Source organism: Meriones unguiculatus, chromosome 11, assembly GCF_030254825.1.
Source record: "Meriones unguiculatus strain TT.TT164.6M chromosome 11, Bangor_MerUng_6.1, whole genome shotgun sequence".
NCBI lineage: Eukaryota > Metazoa > Chordata > Mammalia > Rodentia > Muridae > Meriones > Meriones unguiculatus.
The window spans coordinates 82,496,573-82,510,228 of NC_083359.1; the positions used below are offsets into that span (position 1 = coordinate 82,496,573).

Below are 13,656 nucleotides of genomic sequence, written 5' to 3' on the forward strand. Positions count from 1 at the left end.
TGTATGTATGTATGTGTGTGTGTGTACGCAGGTATGGGTGTTATTTAGGAGCCAATCATCTTATTTGCAAACAGGATCTCTCACTGGCGCCTGGGGCTTGCAGATTAGCTTTGGCTGGATGGACAGGGAGCCGCAGAGACACACCGGTCTTTGCCTCTACAGTGCTGGGTTTATAAGCATACCCTACCATATCTGCTTTTTCTGTAGACTGTAGGGTCTGTGTGGCAAGCACTCCACCAAGGTCCCTGGTAATGATTTTTTTTTTTAAGCCAGTTAACACGCCCTCAAACTAGAATCATAATTCCATTTCCTCAGCTTGCACGGCTCTAAACAAGTAGAGACAACAAGGGGACCACGCCAGGGTGCTGCATGTAGGAGCTGGCAGCAAGACTTGGCCCTTTAGATGTGGTAGTTCTCCGTTCACTGATCTCTATGTAAGGATGGAAAGGAAGCCAACTTTCTCAAGGCCAGAGTTCAGCTTTTCGCCGTGAGGACCTCAGAAGGCTATCTGCTCTAACTAAAGCATTTCTTAATTCAGGAAGCATCATTAGAGCTGCCTCCTTAATTCCTTGTTTCTTGGGCCAGAGGCTGTGGCACACACCTTTAATCTCAGCAGTCGGAAGGCAGAGGCAAGTGCACTTGAGAATTTGAGGGCAGAGTCTGGGCTACATTACCGAGTTCCTATTTCAAATCAAACAACAACAAGAAAATTCCGTTTTTCACAGCCCTGATTCAGTTTGGAGAAACAAATCTTCACATGGACAATGAGATTCATGCTAAAGAAAAATCCAGGCCCAAACTTACCCTCCCCACCCAACAAGGCATTTAAAAATGTGTTCAACAGGAATTGGAAGTCAGACTTCCCATGGAAAGCAAGGACCAAACTAGGCAAATGTTTAAGGGAGGAGAGCGAGCGAGCAGTGAAGTACCTAATTGGTAGGGAGAGGACCCACTGCCTTGACCTTACGACTCCCCAGCTTCTCAGTTAAGGGTCAGGAGTCTTATCAATTGAGTTACCCAAGACTTACTAGACTCCTAGTGGAGGGAGGGGGACACCAACCCACTCCCAGAAACTTTGACCCAAAATATACCCTGCCTATAAGATGTGCTGGGACAGAAATAAAGCAGAGATTGAGGGAATGTCCAACCAATGTCTGGCCTAACCCGAGACTCACCCTACGGGAGCCACCCAACCCCTGACATGGTTGCTACTCTGCAATGGGTCCAGATAGGAGCCTAGCATAGCTGTCCTCTGAGTGGCCTCACCCAGCAGCTGATGCAAACAGATGCAGAGACCTACAACCACCAGGCTGAGGGCAGGGAGTCTTGTAGAAGAGTTGGGAGGGGGGGTGTTTAGAAGGACCGAGGGGGACAGGAGGTCCATAAGACCAACAGAGCCAACTAACCAGGGCCCAGGCATGGATTGGACCGAGGTCCCTTACACAGATAGCTCAGTCCTCATATAGGTTCCCAAGTAAGAGGAATGGGGGCTATCTTTCACATGGACTCTGTTGCCTGTTCTTCAATCACTGCCCCTGGGAAGGGCTACCTCACCAGGCCACAAAGGAGGTGGCTGCTGGGTGGGTGGGAGGCAAGAGGATCGCTTTCTCTGAGTGGGGGAGTGGGGACAGGGCAAACAGGGAGGGTGGGACTGTAAGAAGAGGGAGGAGGCAATGACTGGGATGTAAAATAAGTAAAAATAAAAGTACTCTCTAGCTTGACACCCAGAAATAAACATCTACTGCTCAAGCCACCCAGTACCTGGTATCTTGGTTATAATGCAGATCCACACATGCCTCTCTACCTTGACTTAGTAGCATTATATATATGCTGGAGAGAAACCATTCAGTTCAGAGTAGAAAAAAAAATCACCATCTCAAAGTTCTTATTTTTAAGCCCCACATTAAGATAGTCTAACCATTCCAGGAATGGTTCTCAACCTTCCCAATGCTGTGACTCTTTAATACAGTTCATGTGGTGGTGACCCCCAGCCATTAACCCCTGAAAGGGTTGTTGGAACCCCAGGTTGAGAACCACTGCGTTAGAAGGTTGTGATCTGCATACCCACTCACAAGACTAGGCAAACAGGACCCAGCAAAGCGACCCAGCATACATACGGGAATCCTGCCCTTTGGTGGCACACTTCACATGAAATTTGATTTATGTTCGGGAAGGACAGCTGTGCCAATCCTAGTTAAGAGGGAAGTGTGCCCCTGTCCCTTAGGGTATGAGTCTAAGCTAGTACTTCAAGATGTGACAACACAATTTTCTGATCCAGTTTAAACAAAGATTTTATTTGCTGAACCCTGAAAAGCAAAATTTTGAAAATGGCAACCCACTAGGCCAGCTTAGTGCTGTAACATTCTGTCACCGCCTGTCTTCACATGCACATATTATAAGAGCAGACATGGAAATGCCAGGAGTTACATGCCCTGTCTTGCTTACACGCTTGGGTGCACCTCCCTCCCAGGGAGGTTAAAAAAAAAAAAAGAAAGGCTGCTTTTATCTTGCTTTAATAGAAACTCACCACAGATTTCTTATAAAGAACTCTCCTCGTGCTGTTCCCATTTTATTGACTAAAAGTACCGAATTGAAAGCCCCTGCCCCCATTTTAGCGCTCTCCAAAACAGGCAACAGCAGATTCAATCTGAAAAGCTACAGAAGGTTCTGATAACCTTTCTACAACGGAGTGGAGTGAGCTTCCTCTACCACCACCTGACACTACCTTATCGATCACACATTCTCACAGACCTAACAAGATCTGAGTCTCCAGTACAGAATGTGTGTCCAGGAAAGCCAGGCAGCAGGGCCTGGAGATGGACAGAGGGGCAGAATGCTGGTGAAGGCACACAGAAAAGAACCCCGAGAAAGTTTTGGTGCCATTTCCATTTAATGAGCCAGTAGTATAGTGACCTAAACGACTTCGGCTGTGATCACACCGGGATGTTTCTACGGAACTGCTGTGAGGACACGTGACTGTCAGCTGGCCTCCTCAGGTACACCGTGCTGGGAGAGCAGCGGCAGCCCCAACTCCCACAAAGACTTAAGGCTGGGGGGTATAACGGAGGTATTTTTTGCCAGACGGGAGCTCTTTGGTGAAGACTCCTTTAGGGAAAAGTTGTTTGGCTTCGTCTTCAGGGACGGTGGGAAGGACCATCACACTATCTCCTTCCTGTTGGGAGACATTAAGAATGGTGCCATTCAATCTTACAGTAATGGGAAAAAGGTCTTTAAGAATTAATTATGTTGTGAATGAAGGTGGTAATGAAAGTAAGCAAGTATGCTTTATTCTCTCTGAGAAACTTACTTTGGTTTTACAAACTGATCTGACATGTTTGTTAGTTAAGTATTTCCCTATTGTAAGTATAAACAGTCCTGTTTTAAAGCCCATCCTCTCTGGCCACCAGACCTTAACGTTTAATTCAAAACCTACCCCTTGGTTTACAGATCCTAATGGATTAGGTCAGACTAGACTCACCCTCTCTCATCAAAACCCCGTACTCAGGTTATAAAGTAACACTAAGAGGTGCTTGGTCTATTATCTTATTTATTTGCTTATTTATTATGTCTTATTTATTTCTTAGGTACTAAAAGTTTATGAACAATCTTGGTGTGGCAGTGCATGTCTGTAGATCTCAGCCTAATAAAGACTGTGGCAGGAGATTAAGAGTCGAGGGCCAGTCTATAATACCGAGCTCCTATTTTGAAAGGAGTGGGTGCGGGGATTAACTCGGACAGTAGAGTGCTTACTTGACATGCATGAAGCCCTGGGTTCGGGCCCCAGGACGATGTAAAATTGGGCATGGTGACACATGATTGAGATCCTGACACTTAAGGTAGAAGCAAGAGGATCAGAGACTCAAGGTCATTCTTGGCAACTGGTGAGTTTTGAGGCCAGCATGGGCTATATGAGACCATGAGACTCTCTCTCTCTCACACCCTCCCCTCACTTCTGAGCAAGTTTCAAAGCCTGTATGTTTAAAAGGTTGGAGCTTAGAGAATAAGATGTTATAACACCAGTACACCGACCCTTACACAGCCACCATGACAGACGTGAAGCAGCTAATTAAGCTTTTCTTCTTCTTCCCGACCTTTTGGGACAGGACCCGCATAGGCTGAGCCTGAACTTGTGATCCTCCAGCCCTCGCCTCTGGAGTGCAAGGGATTACAACAAGTTCCACTGCATCCCAGGAATGTTCTAAATATTTTTCTTATATCAGGTAATGGTTAGATGAAAGTTTTTTTTTAATTTTGTAAATATTGACTATCCTGTATCTAGAAAGGTAGGAAGTGTTTCATATTTGGGCATTTTTGGATACGGAATATGTGCATATCTCAGTTGAATTTTGGAGCACTGTGGATCTGGGATTTTTGGATTAGGGATGTTCAACTTCTAGATGAATAAGGGATCATTGTGACCGATGTGTTGGAATTACACAAGGGTTACCCAGAGTTTGTGTTTTGATACATACAGCGTAAACGATCTCTTAAACACATCCTCCTGGCACACCACACCGGGACAAGAGAAACAGCCCCAGAAAACCCAGCTCCTGCAGGCGGCCATGACAGACCGTCCTTCGGACCTTTCGGGCAAGCTGGGCTCCTAGTTCTTGAGCAGCTTTTACCTTCCAATCAACTGGGGTGGCAACCCGCTTTGTGGCCGTCAGCTGGAGGGAGTTAACCACTCTGAGAATCTCATCGAAGTTCCTGCCCGTGGTGGCTGGGTAGAGGATCGACAGCTTCAGTTTCTTGTCAGGGCCAAAAATGAACACCTGCGGAGCACACAGACACGAGGGGTTTCTTCAGTACACGCGCCAGTAAAGCTCTTACTGGACATTCAAGTTCATGAGTTCAATGCCTCATTTCCCCCTGGCCCAAGAGAGGAAGAAAACAGAACTGGGAAAGGAAAATGGACTTCCTTACAGGGTAGCCAGACCCGGGACAGACGACTCCTAGTCTGCCCATCCTTTCTCCAAGACAGTGGTTTGCAAGCTTACCCTTTAATACAGTTCCTCAAGTTGCAGTGACCGCCAGCCAGAAAATTATTTTGTTGTTACTACACAACTATAATTTTGCTACTGTTATGAATCATGATGTAAACATCGAGATGCAGGATAGGATACATAACCCCTGTCAAAGGCTTGTTAGACCCTGAAGGGGTCATGACCCACTGTTGAGAACCACTGCTCTGACAATTCTATAATTTTTTTTTTTTTAAAGAAGTTGTTTTTGTGTGTGAGGGTGTGGGTGTAAACACATGCCACCGTAAGAGTGGAGGTCAGAGGTTAGCTTGCAGGAGTTGGTTCTCTTCCTGGACCTTGTGGGTTCCAGGAATCCAATCCCAGATCCTCAGGTCTGGCGGCAAGTGCTCTCATCTGCTAAGCTGCTCCACTGTAACAGTGTTACAGCAGAGATGGGACAGAAACACCCACATGTCCATTTACTCAGCCGTCCAAATGGTGGAGGAATTTTCCTGTGACAAAGAAAATTCCTATGTTGGTGTGGATGCCTTAGACTTTCCATTCTAGCCCAAGATTCCTGGAGAAATTTTAATTCTTTGGGGGTCCATTGTTTTAAGGCCTGATTCAAAGCTGTTCAGAGATGCAAAAACAAACAAAAAACAAACAAACAAAAAAAAATGAAAAACAGAAAAAAAAAAAAACACAAAAAAACCAGAAACACAACAAAGAAGTGGAAGGATGGACAAGGTTCTGTCTGGGACACAGGCCACTCTCTTTTCTATGTGCACGTCAAAGTTTGCTATTCCAGAAAGAAAGAAACCGTAATCAAATTTTCAGGGACAAGCCTCAGGTAGATGTACTAGGTTCCCTGGGTGATTACCTAGATGGTTATCACGAGCAGATTCCTAGTGTGAGCTGATATGGGGCCTCAAACAGCTCTGTATTACAGGAGCTCAGGCTTGTTCCCCAGTGAGTAAATGACAGAACAATAACATTCTGGATTGTCCTGTCAAGAGCTGCTTTAAAGATGGCTGGCAGGAGGTAAGATTTTTTAGCTCTAGAGAACAGCTTTGGATTAAACAGACATGTTAGCTGAATATTTCAGGCACTCTCCAGCAGCACATAATGAAGGACACCGGCACATAGCTCTTTCATAACCGCACACAGTCCTCCTCCATTTCCTTGCACTGGCTCAAGCATTTACACGGGGCTGTGAGGACTCACCACACGGGCTGTCACGGGCATGCCCTTTTCATCCTTCTCAGCTGGATCCAACATGCCTAGAAGGATAGCAATGTCCCTGTTCTTATCATCGATGATGGGAAATGGAAACTTCTCTGTGGGATCCTCGCCATTGTAAGCATTGATGTCCTGAAACAGAGGAACAAGGGAGAGAGAAAATCTTAAACCTGACGGGGTTCTCTGCATTTCACCAGCTGGAAAGCATCTCTTTGACAGCTGAGGAGCCATCATCACAATAATGTTCTCTAAGGAACTTTCGTAAGATGCATGACCAGACACTTCTCACGGCAATTTATTAGCTCAAAGGGATATTTGCAGGGTATGGTATTCATAAGCCAAAGCCCTCTCCACACTGAACTCTCTTTAAACTTCTAGGACTGAGGGGGGAGGGAAGGCCTCAAGAAAGGAGTGTAACGTCTACCTGGGCTTTGAAAGACAGGTGAGACTTTTCACTTGGAAGAGCAAGGCATTTTGGGGAGGAGAGACATGTAGGCAAGTCCATGCATCATCTACTGTGGGACAGGGAGGAAGCGAACCAGGGGGGTTAGAAGTGACAGGAGAGTGGATTTAATGTTAGAAAAAGGTGTTTATTACTCATGTGACGCTCATCAGCCTGGAAATGGGGTTGATAGGATGGCAGATTTGAAACCGTTTCAAATTTCTTTAGGGATGAGAGGAGATAAAAGGTGACAAACTCTGGAATGGACAGCAAAAGATTTGATCTTCATTGATTTTATTACCTGAAATCACCTTTTGTTGTTGGTCACTAGCTGACTATTATCTATCTAGTCACCAGCTAAAGAAAAGCCAATAGTTTCCTACCAGGACATCTGGAACTTTCCCATGTAATCAGTTATATGTCAAAGCTGGCACTGCTTTTGGACGTTTGGGCTTATTTTCTATTTCGGATAAACACAATTTTGGAAATGTCTAAGGCAGAGAAAATGAACCCAGGTATGTTCCTATATTTAGAGGTGTTATGTAACAATGAGCTTTGAACTCTTTTGGCAATCTGCAATTTATATTTTGATATTAACAGACATTACTGTATATGGATATATGTATTAATATTGGTATACACTAATTCTTGACCTTGTCACGTGTTTAGCTGACAGTACATTATACTCAGACACCAAAGAGCCTCATTATTTTGTATTTATTTTACCCTAAGTCAGGACAATCTCACTCTTTGCCACTAGCACAGAAAGAATATTGAGGTTCAGATGACATGGATCTCCTTTTCACCTGGGTGAGGTGGAGCAAGTCATTCCAATACTCACTTACAAAAACAGCTTACAGTAAAGAGCTCTAATGAGAAATTGCCTGTGAGGCGGCCGTGGGAAGGCCAGTTACCATTCACTGTCAAGGTGTGCAGAATGAAAAAAAAAATATAGCCCAGGGAAGACAACAACCCTTATTCTCCTACCCATCACCCTTTCCATCCTAGACATTTAGGATTAACTGGTGTGAAATGGCCATGGGATGCAGACCAGCTCACATACCAAAATGCCAGCTTTTACTCAGTTGTATGTGATCGGCAGAGCTCAGTACCCACACACAAATGGTAGGCCTTATGTGGTGTACTGTAGCGAAGTCAGTTAAAGCATCATATCCAAATACCTGTAAATAAGTTTGTCCAAAGCAGACAATTTCAATCCACTCATTCAACAAATACCAACTGTACCAATTACTTCTGTAGCAGTGAGCTAAAGCTTATTCCTGCTGGGCCCCACTCCAAGAGGGAAAAACACAGGGACTGGATGAGCCACATGCAGAGATTTAGACAGTGACAAGCGCCAAAGAGGAGGTATGAAGTATGCTCAGGTATTATAATTTCAGATGAAGACAAAAAGAAGGGTTTTAACGAGGTGCCATTTGAGGTAAAAGCCAACAGCACTATAGGCAAGGCAGATGGATATATTTAATACAGAGTGCCTGTGAGTTTGTGTGGATAAACCAGACAGAAGCTGTGAAAACACAAGGAGTTAAGAATGGCTCTGGAGCCTCAACTTAACAACTCCAGAAATGTAGCTGCTATCAGCCGAGATGAATAAAATCTTGGAAGAAATAACGGGGTCCAATTTTAGACACACTTGGTTTAACATGTCTGGATACCCCTCGGGAGGTGCCAAGGCGGTGTGTTTTACTGAACGGAGGCCAGGAGAGAGTGCGGACTGATATGGGACTCTGAGAAGCAATTGTGGATGTTCTCTTTAGCTTATCTTGGTGAGTGGAAGAGCACACCAAGGGAGAGAGTACAGATAGAAAGGGAGAAGCAGGCCATGAAATAGGTTCTGGTCAACTTCAGCACAATTTAGGAGAAAAGGAAAACAATTCTAAGCATGGCTAGCTGGAGGCAGTGTCCTGAACGCCAGGAGAGCGGGGTTCAGAGAGATCAACTGGGCGGAAGGCTACTGGTAAACCAGGGAAGATGGTGACTGGGAATCTACCGCTGGAGAGAACAACATAGACATTGCGACAGAGTTGAAGTCTGACTTCAGCTGACTAGTGAACTCTGAACCCAGGGTGGGTGTACACTTACCTCAGAAACCAAGTTCCACTCTGTGTAGCTAAGAGTAAATATTCTGAAGGAAATGTGACTTCAGAATCAAAGCGCACGCCAACTGATACTTCTGATACAGAGGTGGGGAAAGCAAAGTGGGTTTTCCTAGCCTCTTACTAAGGAACATAAAGACTTTGGTGACATCTCTGGCCACCAGGAAGTGTACAGGCATTTCTCCCTCCAGCAACCAATCAGTTCTGCAATGTATACTATCACTGAGTCTTCAATTTGACTCAGCCTGGCCATTATCTACCTGGCGAGGTGGCATCAGATTCTACAGAAGGCTCAGACCAAACCAGATACCCCCGTTTTGATACCAATCACAAGCTCCAAGCTGGCTAAAAATTTGGGACTCTTATGCTCCTCCCTTTGGGACTGTAACTTGGGAGCTTACAGAATGTAGGGAAATGCATTTACAGAGAATGCAGACGAACAGACTACAAACTTCAGGATGGAGCCTCAGTGCCCCAGGTAAGCACACTCGTTTGGCAATAAAGAACATCAGGGAACTCTACCTCTTAGGATTCCTATGGACACTTGATAGGTATAGTTGGTTAAATCATCAAGTACTGATGCACAGTTCAACCTCCAGCTGCTTCTCCCCACAGACTGGGTAGGGATTAAAGTCCCCTAGTCCTGCCTGGCTCTGTTCAAAGCTGTGGAGGGAGCTGTGGCCAGCAATCCAATCACTAGCACGTAATTAAGACATTGCCTCTTGGAAGATAGTCAGGCTATAAGGAATGTGTGGGAGGGAACAGGAAAGGAAGGATATAAATCACACACACACACACACACCCCTCAGATCATAGGACTATACCTTGGTCCAGGCAAAATGGTCCTCAACACTGTCTATTGAAAGAGCAATCAACTTAACATTCCTCTTGGTAAACTCTGGCGTCAGCTTTGCAGCTCTGCCAAGCTCTGTGGTGCACACTGGGGTAAAGTCCCGTGGGTGGGAAAAGAGAATGCCCCATCTGGAACGAAGAAGAAGGTCACAACTGAGTGGGCAGTCACCATCACCACGCAGAATGAAACAGTCGATATCTGCATTTAAAACAGTTTTTCCTCCCTTAAGCTATCTGCACATAATGAAGACATTTAAACTCTTTAGTTCCAACCTTGCCTCCAGACAAGCCCAAGTTGACTGCTCAAACACCTATCGATATATAAAACTATATATATATATATATATATATATATAACATTCACGATGAAGGGTTCAAAAGGATTCATTTTAGGGTGTCACTTTTTTTTTTTTAATCTAAAATAGCAGGCTGGCCTTGAACTCAGAGAGCCATCACACCTAGCTGTAACGCAACTCCTTTCCAGTCAATAAAATTTGTGCTACTCAAGTCAGGCACCCTATTGAAATACTCCTTAGGCCTTCTGTTTATTTTCTAGCACAGACCTTGATTTTGGGCGCCTACTATGCCCCAAATTCAAAGATGCGTGACTACAATAATAAACAGATTATGTAACTCAGCACAGACAGGGCTCTAGCCTCAATTTGTAGGTAAAAATTTAGGTTGGCACTTGGCTTCCTGGAAGCAGGTAGATATAAAATCCTTCACAAAGCCAGCGGACTGACCTAACCTGTTAAACAAGGCACCCATATTTGCACCATGACAAAATACCACTTTTTAACAGTCGCAGTGTCTTTTCTTACTTTCGACCAAGCAGGCAGAAAACACAGATACCCTACAATGCGGACTTCCACATCTACAGTTCGTAGGTAAAGATTAAAATCAAGCTGTTGTCTAAGGTTAATGTTGTACAGAGTTTTAGGATAACTCAAGGTGAGTTCCAAGAAACTTGGGAGTCCTACTCCCTTCTCCTTGGTGACAGACACGGTTCTTTCAAGGGTAAAAGAAAACTGAGCACCCAGGCCTGTACACTTCCACTGCCAGAGCCATCCAGGGGCAAGGTCCCAAACCAGAAGATTGCTCAATCTGGCCTAGTTGCTGCCGGTTGGCATATTTCCCTGAGCACGAAGAACAAAGCGGACAAAGCTACTGCCTTCTATCTATTCCTGCGCTCAACTCCTGGGGGCGGGGCAAGGCAAGGCAAGGCAAGGCCTTCTTTTAAAAGGATGTAAGGCCCCACGGTAAGAAAGAACTGGGCAATACTTGAAGATTGTGAAGAGATGATGGTGTTCAGTTTTTAGCACGGTGACATATGTCCTTCAAGATTTAATCTAGCTGTGACACTTAGGCCTTAGATTCTATGGAAACGGACCAATGGGGGTTAAGATGAGACTTAAGAGAAAGGCTATAAAAGTTTCAGCAAAGAAATGGAACAGGGCATTACTTTGTGTACTACTATAGGAGTGATGAATTAGATTTTTTTTTTTTAATTGTGAAGCAAATGTTTTGCTGAGTCGAGCTGGGGAGCTAGTTTTATGCCACACTTCTACCAGAAACCTCTGGTGCAGGTGTTTTGATTAGTGAGGAGCCCTGGGAAATATTGTAAAGATACTTTTCCACAGAGTACTTTACAGAGACCATACTAAGCTAAGCAAATACACCCAACACCCAAAACCTTCAGTTACGGTTAGAGTAATCTTAAAGATCATTTTTTTTTCTCTCCAAAGGGTATTTGAGCCTGTATTTGGCAGTTTGACTTGAAACCATCTACAGAATGGAGTTTGGAAAAAATTAGGCAAATTCCATGGATTATAACGATGCACAGGGCGGAAACGCCCTTCTTGGTTGTGGCAGGTGTACGGTGCCTCCCTGGCGCAAAGGACGCTGTTGTGTGTGTTTGCTTATAAATCCACCTCCTCTTCCTAAGATGCTACTTCATTTGCTTATTTAAGTTTTTCTCTAGAGACAGGGCCTCACTAAGTGACCCAGGTTGGCCTTGAACCTAGGATCTTCCCATCTGTCTCCTGGGTTAGCTGGCATAACAGTGCATCACGGACACTGAACATTTCAGATCAGATCTGGGTCAATAAACGATCACCACGACCCTCCCCCCCCCTGCCCTGAAGTTATCTTCACAGTACAGGTGCTTCTGGGAGTCTTACTTATCTCCAATCTATAGAGACGAAGAGTTCCAGCAAGACCTCCGGTTTCCCGGGGGTGTGGGCTGCAGACAGGAAGGGAAGAACACTGTGTAAACAAACCTTCAGCGGTCTGGATAACTGTCAACACTGGGTTCTGAACGTGAGGCTGGCAGTCATGCTTATCTCCAGACTCTTCTCCAGCAAGCTCTGAGAGTTCCATCTGCAACTTTTTTTTTCTAGCCTACCATTCTCTTCTAAAAGCTGCTTTCCCTTAGTTGGTAGGTGGAAAATGGATGCCAAGTTAAAAATCCTCACCCGAATCTAAAGCTTCCCTGCCTGATCATGGATGAGTTTCAAAAACTGCGCCATATATATATATATGACACAAACCTAAGAGTCCTAAGAGTGTAGTAGGGGCATGCAAACTCCAGAACCACAGCGGAGCCGTGACTCGCTGACAGAAACTTAGCACCTTACAATCTGTGCATTCAGGAGCTGTGAAACTGGGACCACACCAGTGTACTTCTGGCCCTTATGGCCCGGCGCTGGATGCAAGGCAGAGGGGGAGGGGACCACTGGGAAACAAAAGAGTCTCAAAGTAGGCATGTACACGTGTCCTGGCCTTGGAATGGCCCACAGTGGCAAAATGGTCGCAAGGCGCTGGACAGCCCCTCCCTCCAAGTGTTGATTATTCTGGAATGACCGCCACACCTACACAAAGTGTTCTAGGTTCCTCCCAGGGCTGTTACGCAAAATCTTATTTTGACCACCGAAGGAGGTTCTGGACAAAAAGTCTTCTGGCCACTTACTCGGCACACGGTGGTTTTTTAAAAAAATTCAGAAGTCCTCAAATACCACTCCCCGAAGTTAAGCAGGAGCTCAGTTAACACCGGGCCCAACCCTCATCTGCAGCTGTGTGCTTTTAACTTTCGCCTTGGGCACCCACCTTCCGCAGGGTGCAAATTCTAGAGCGGGGGGCGGGGGGGAGGGCGGGCAGTGCGACCCCGGGCAAGCGTCCCAGGAAATGACCTCCAACCACCCCGCCCCACCTCCCCCGGGTTTTCGTTCAGACCTCCGAACAAAGTTAGCACTGTTTACAAAACCAGGCTACAGGGACTACAAACCGTCCCGGGCAAGGACCTCCTCCCCACGCCGGCCCAGCCACGCTGGGTCAGGGAAGGATCTGGTGATCCACGCAGGGCCAGCCGGAGGTCACAGGTCCCCAGTAACGCCCGGTGATGCTGGGCGGGATCCCGGCGGCCGGCACGTGCGGGAACCGGTGAAGGGTGAGCCAGCGGCGCGCCGCGGCCGAGCGCAGCGCGGAAAACGGAGGCGGGGAAGGCAGCTCTGGGGACCCCGCCGCCTGGCCGGGCGACGTGGTGGCCACTTACGAGTCTCCCAGGTAATCGTGGAAGCGGATGCGGCCGATGGTGGTGTCGGCCTCAAAGTTGGGGGCTTCGTCCCCGAGAAGCAGTCCTCCGGGCATGGCGGCGGCGGCGGCGGTGACACGGCGGACGGGAGGCGCAGCCGCAGCAGCGAGCAGCCAGCGGGCTCCCGAGGAGAAGCCTAGATCAGCTCGGGCCGAATGGGCGGGCCCGGGGGCGGGGCGGGGCGGGGCGAGGCGGGGAAGGGACGGAAGGGGGGAGAGAAGGGGACGGGACGGGAGGGGAGGGGCGGGACGACCGCGAGTCCGGCAGCTCCGGTCCCTCACGTGGAGCGTGCAGGGCGAGTGAGAAGGGAACGGAGCTTAATTCGTACAACTGCCGGGGCCTGTAGGGTTTGGCGGCTCTGCAAAGATGTTCTAGGGGAAGTAGAAGGCAGCACAGACCCTCCAGTACTCCCACCCCTATCAGACTTCCAACCGAGGGGGCTGCGGTGCCACCCCT

General features: G+C 46.8%; 1 protein-coding gene across 1 annotated transcript; it reads right to left on the bottom strand.

Moving 5' to 3' along the window:
- Positions 1-2,265: 2,265 nt before the first annotated feature.
- Positions 2,266-13,354, bottom strand: Prdx6 (peroxiredoxin 6). Its single transcript, XM_021656475.2, has 5 exons — positions 13,162-13,354; positions 9,584-9,740; positions 6,186-6,332; positions 4,626-4,772; positions 2,266-3,172 (listed from the first exon to the last, which is right to left on the bottom strand). The coding sequence occupies exons 1-5, from the start codon at positions 13,254-13,256 to the stop codon at positions 3,044-3,046; spliced, it is 675 nt and encodes a 224-aa protein (XP_021512150.1). The 5' UTR covers positions 13,257-13,354; the 3' UTR covers positions 2,266-3,043.
- Positions 13,355-13,656: the final 302 nt, after the last annotated feature.

Coding starts and splice junctions, on each gene's coding strand:
- Prdx6 (XM_021656475.2), bottom strand. CDS start 13,256: ATGCCCGGAGGACTGCTTCTCGGGGACGAAGCCCCCAACTTTGAGGCC. Junction 9,741..13,161: donor CACGATTACCTGGGAGACTC/GTAAGTGGCCAC, acceptor TCTTCGTTCCAG/ATGGGGCATTCTCTTTTCCC. Junction 4,773..6,185: donor TGCCCGTGACAGCCCGTGTG/GTGAGTCCTCAC, acceptor TGTGCTCCGCAG/GTGTTCATTTTTGGCCCTGA.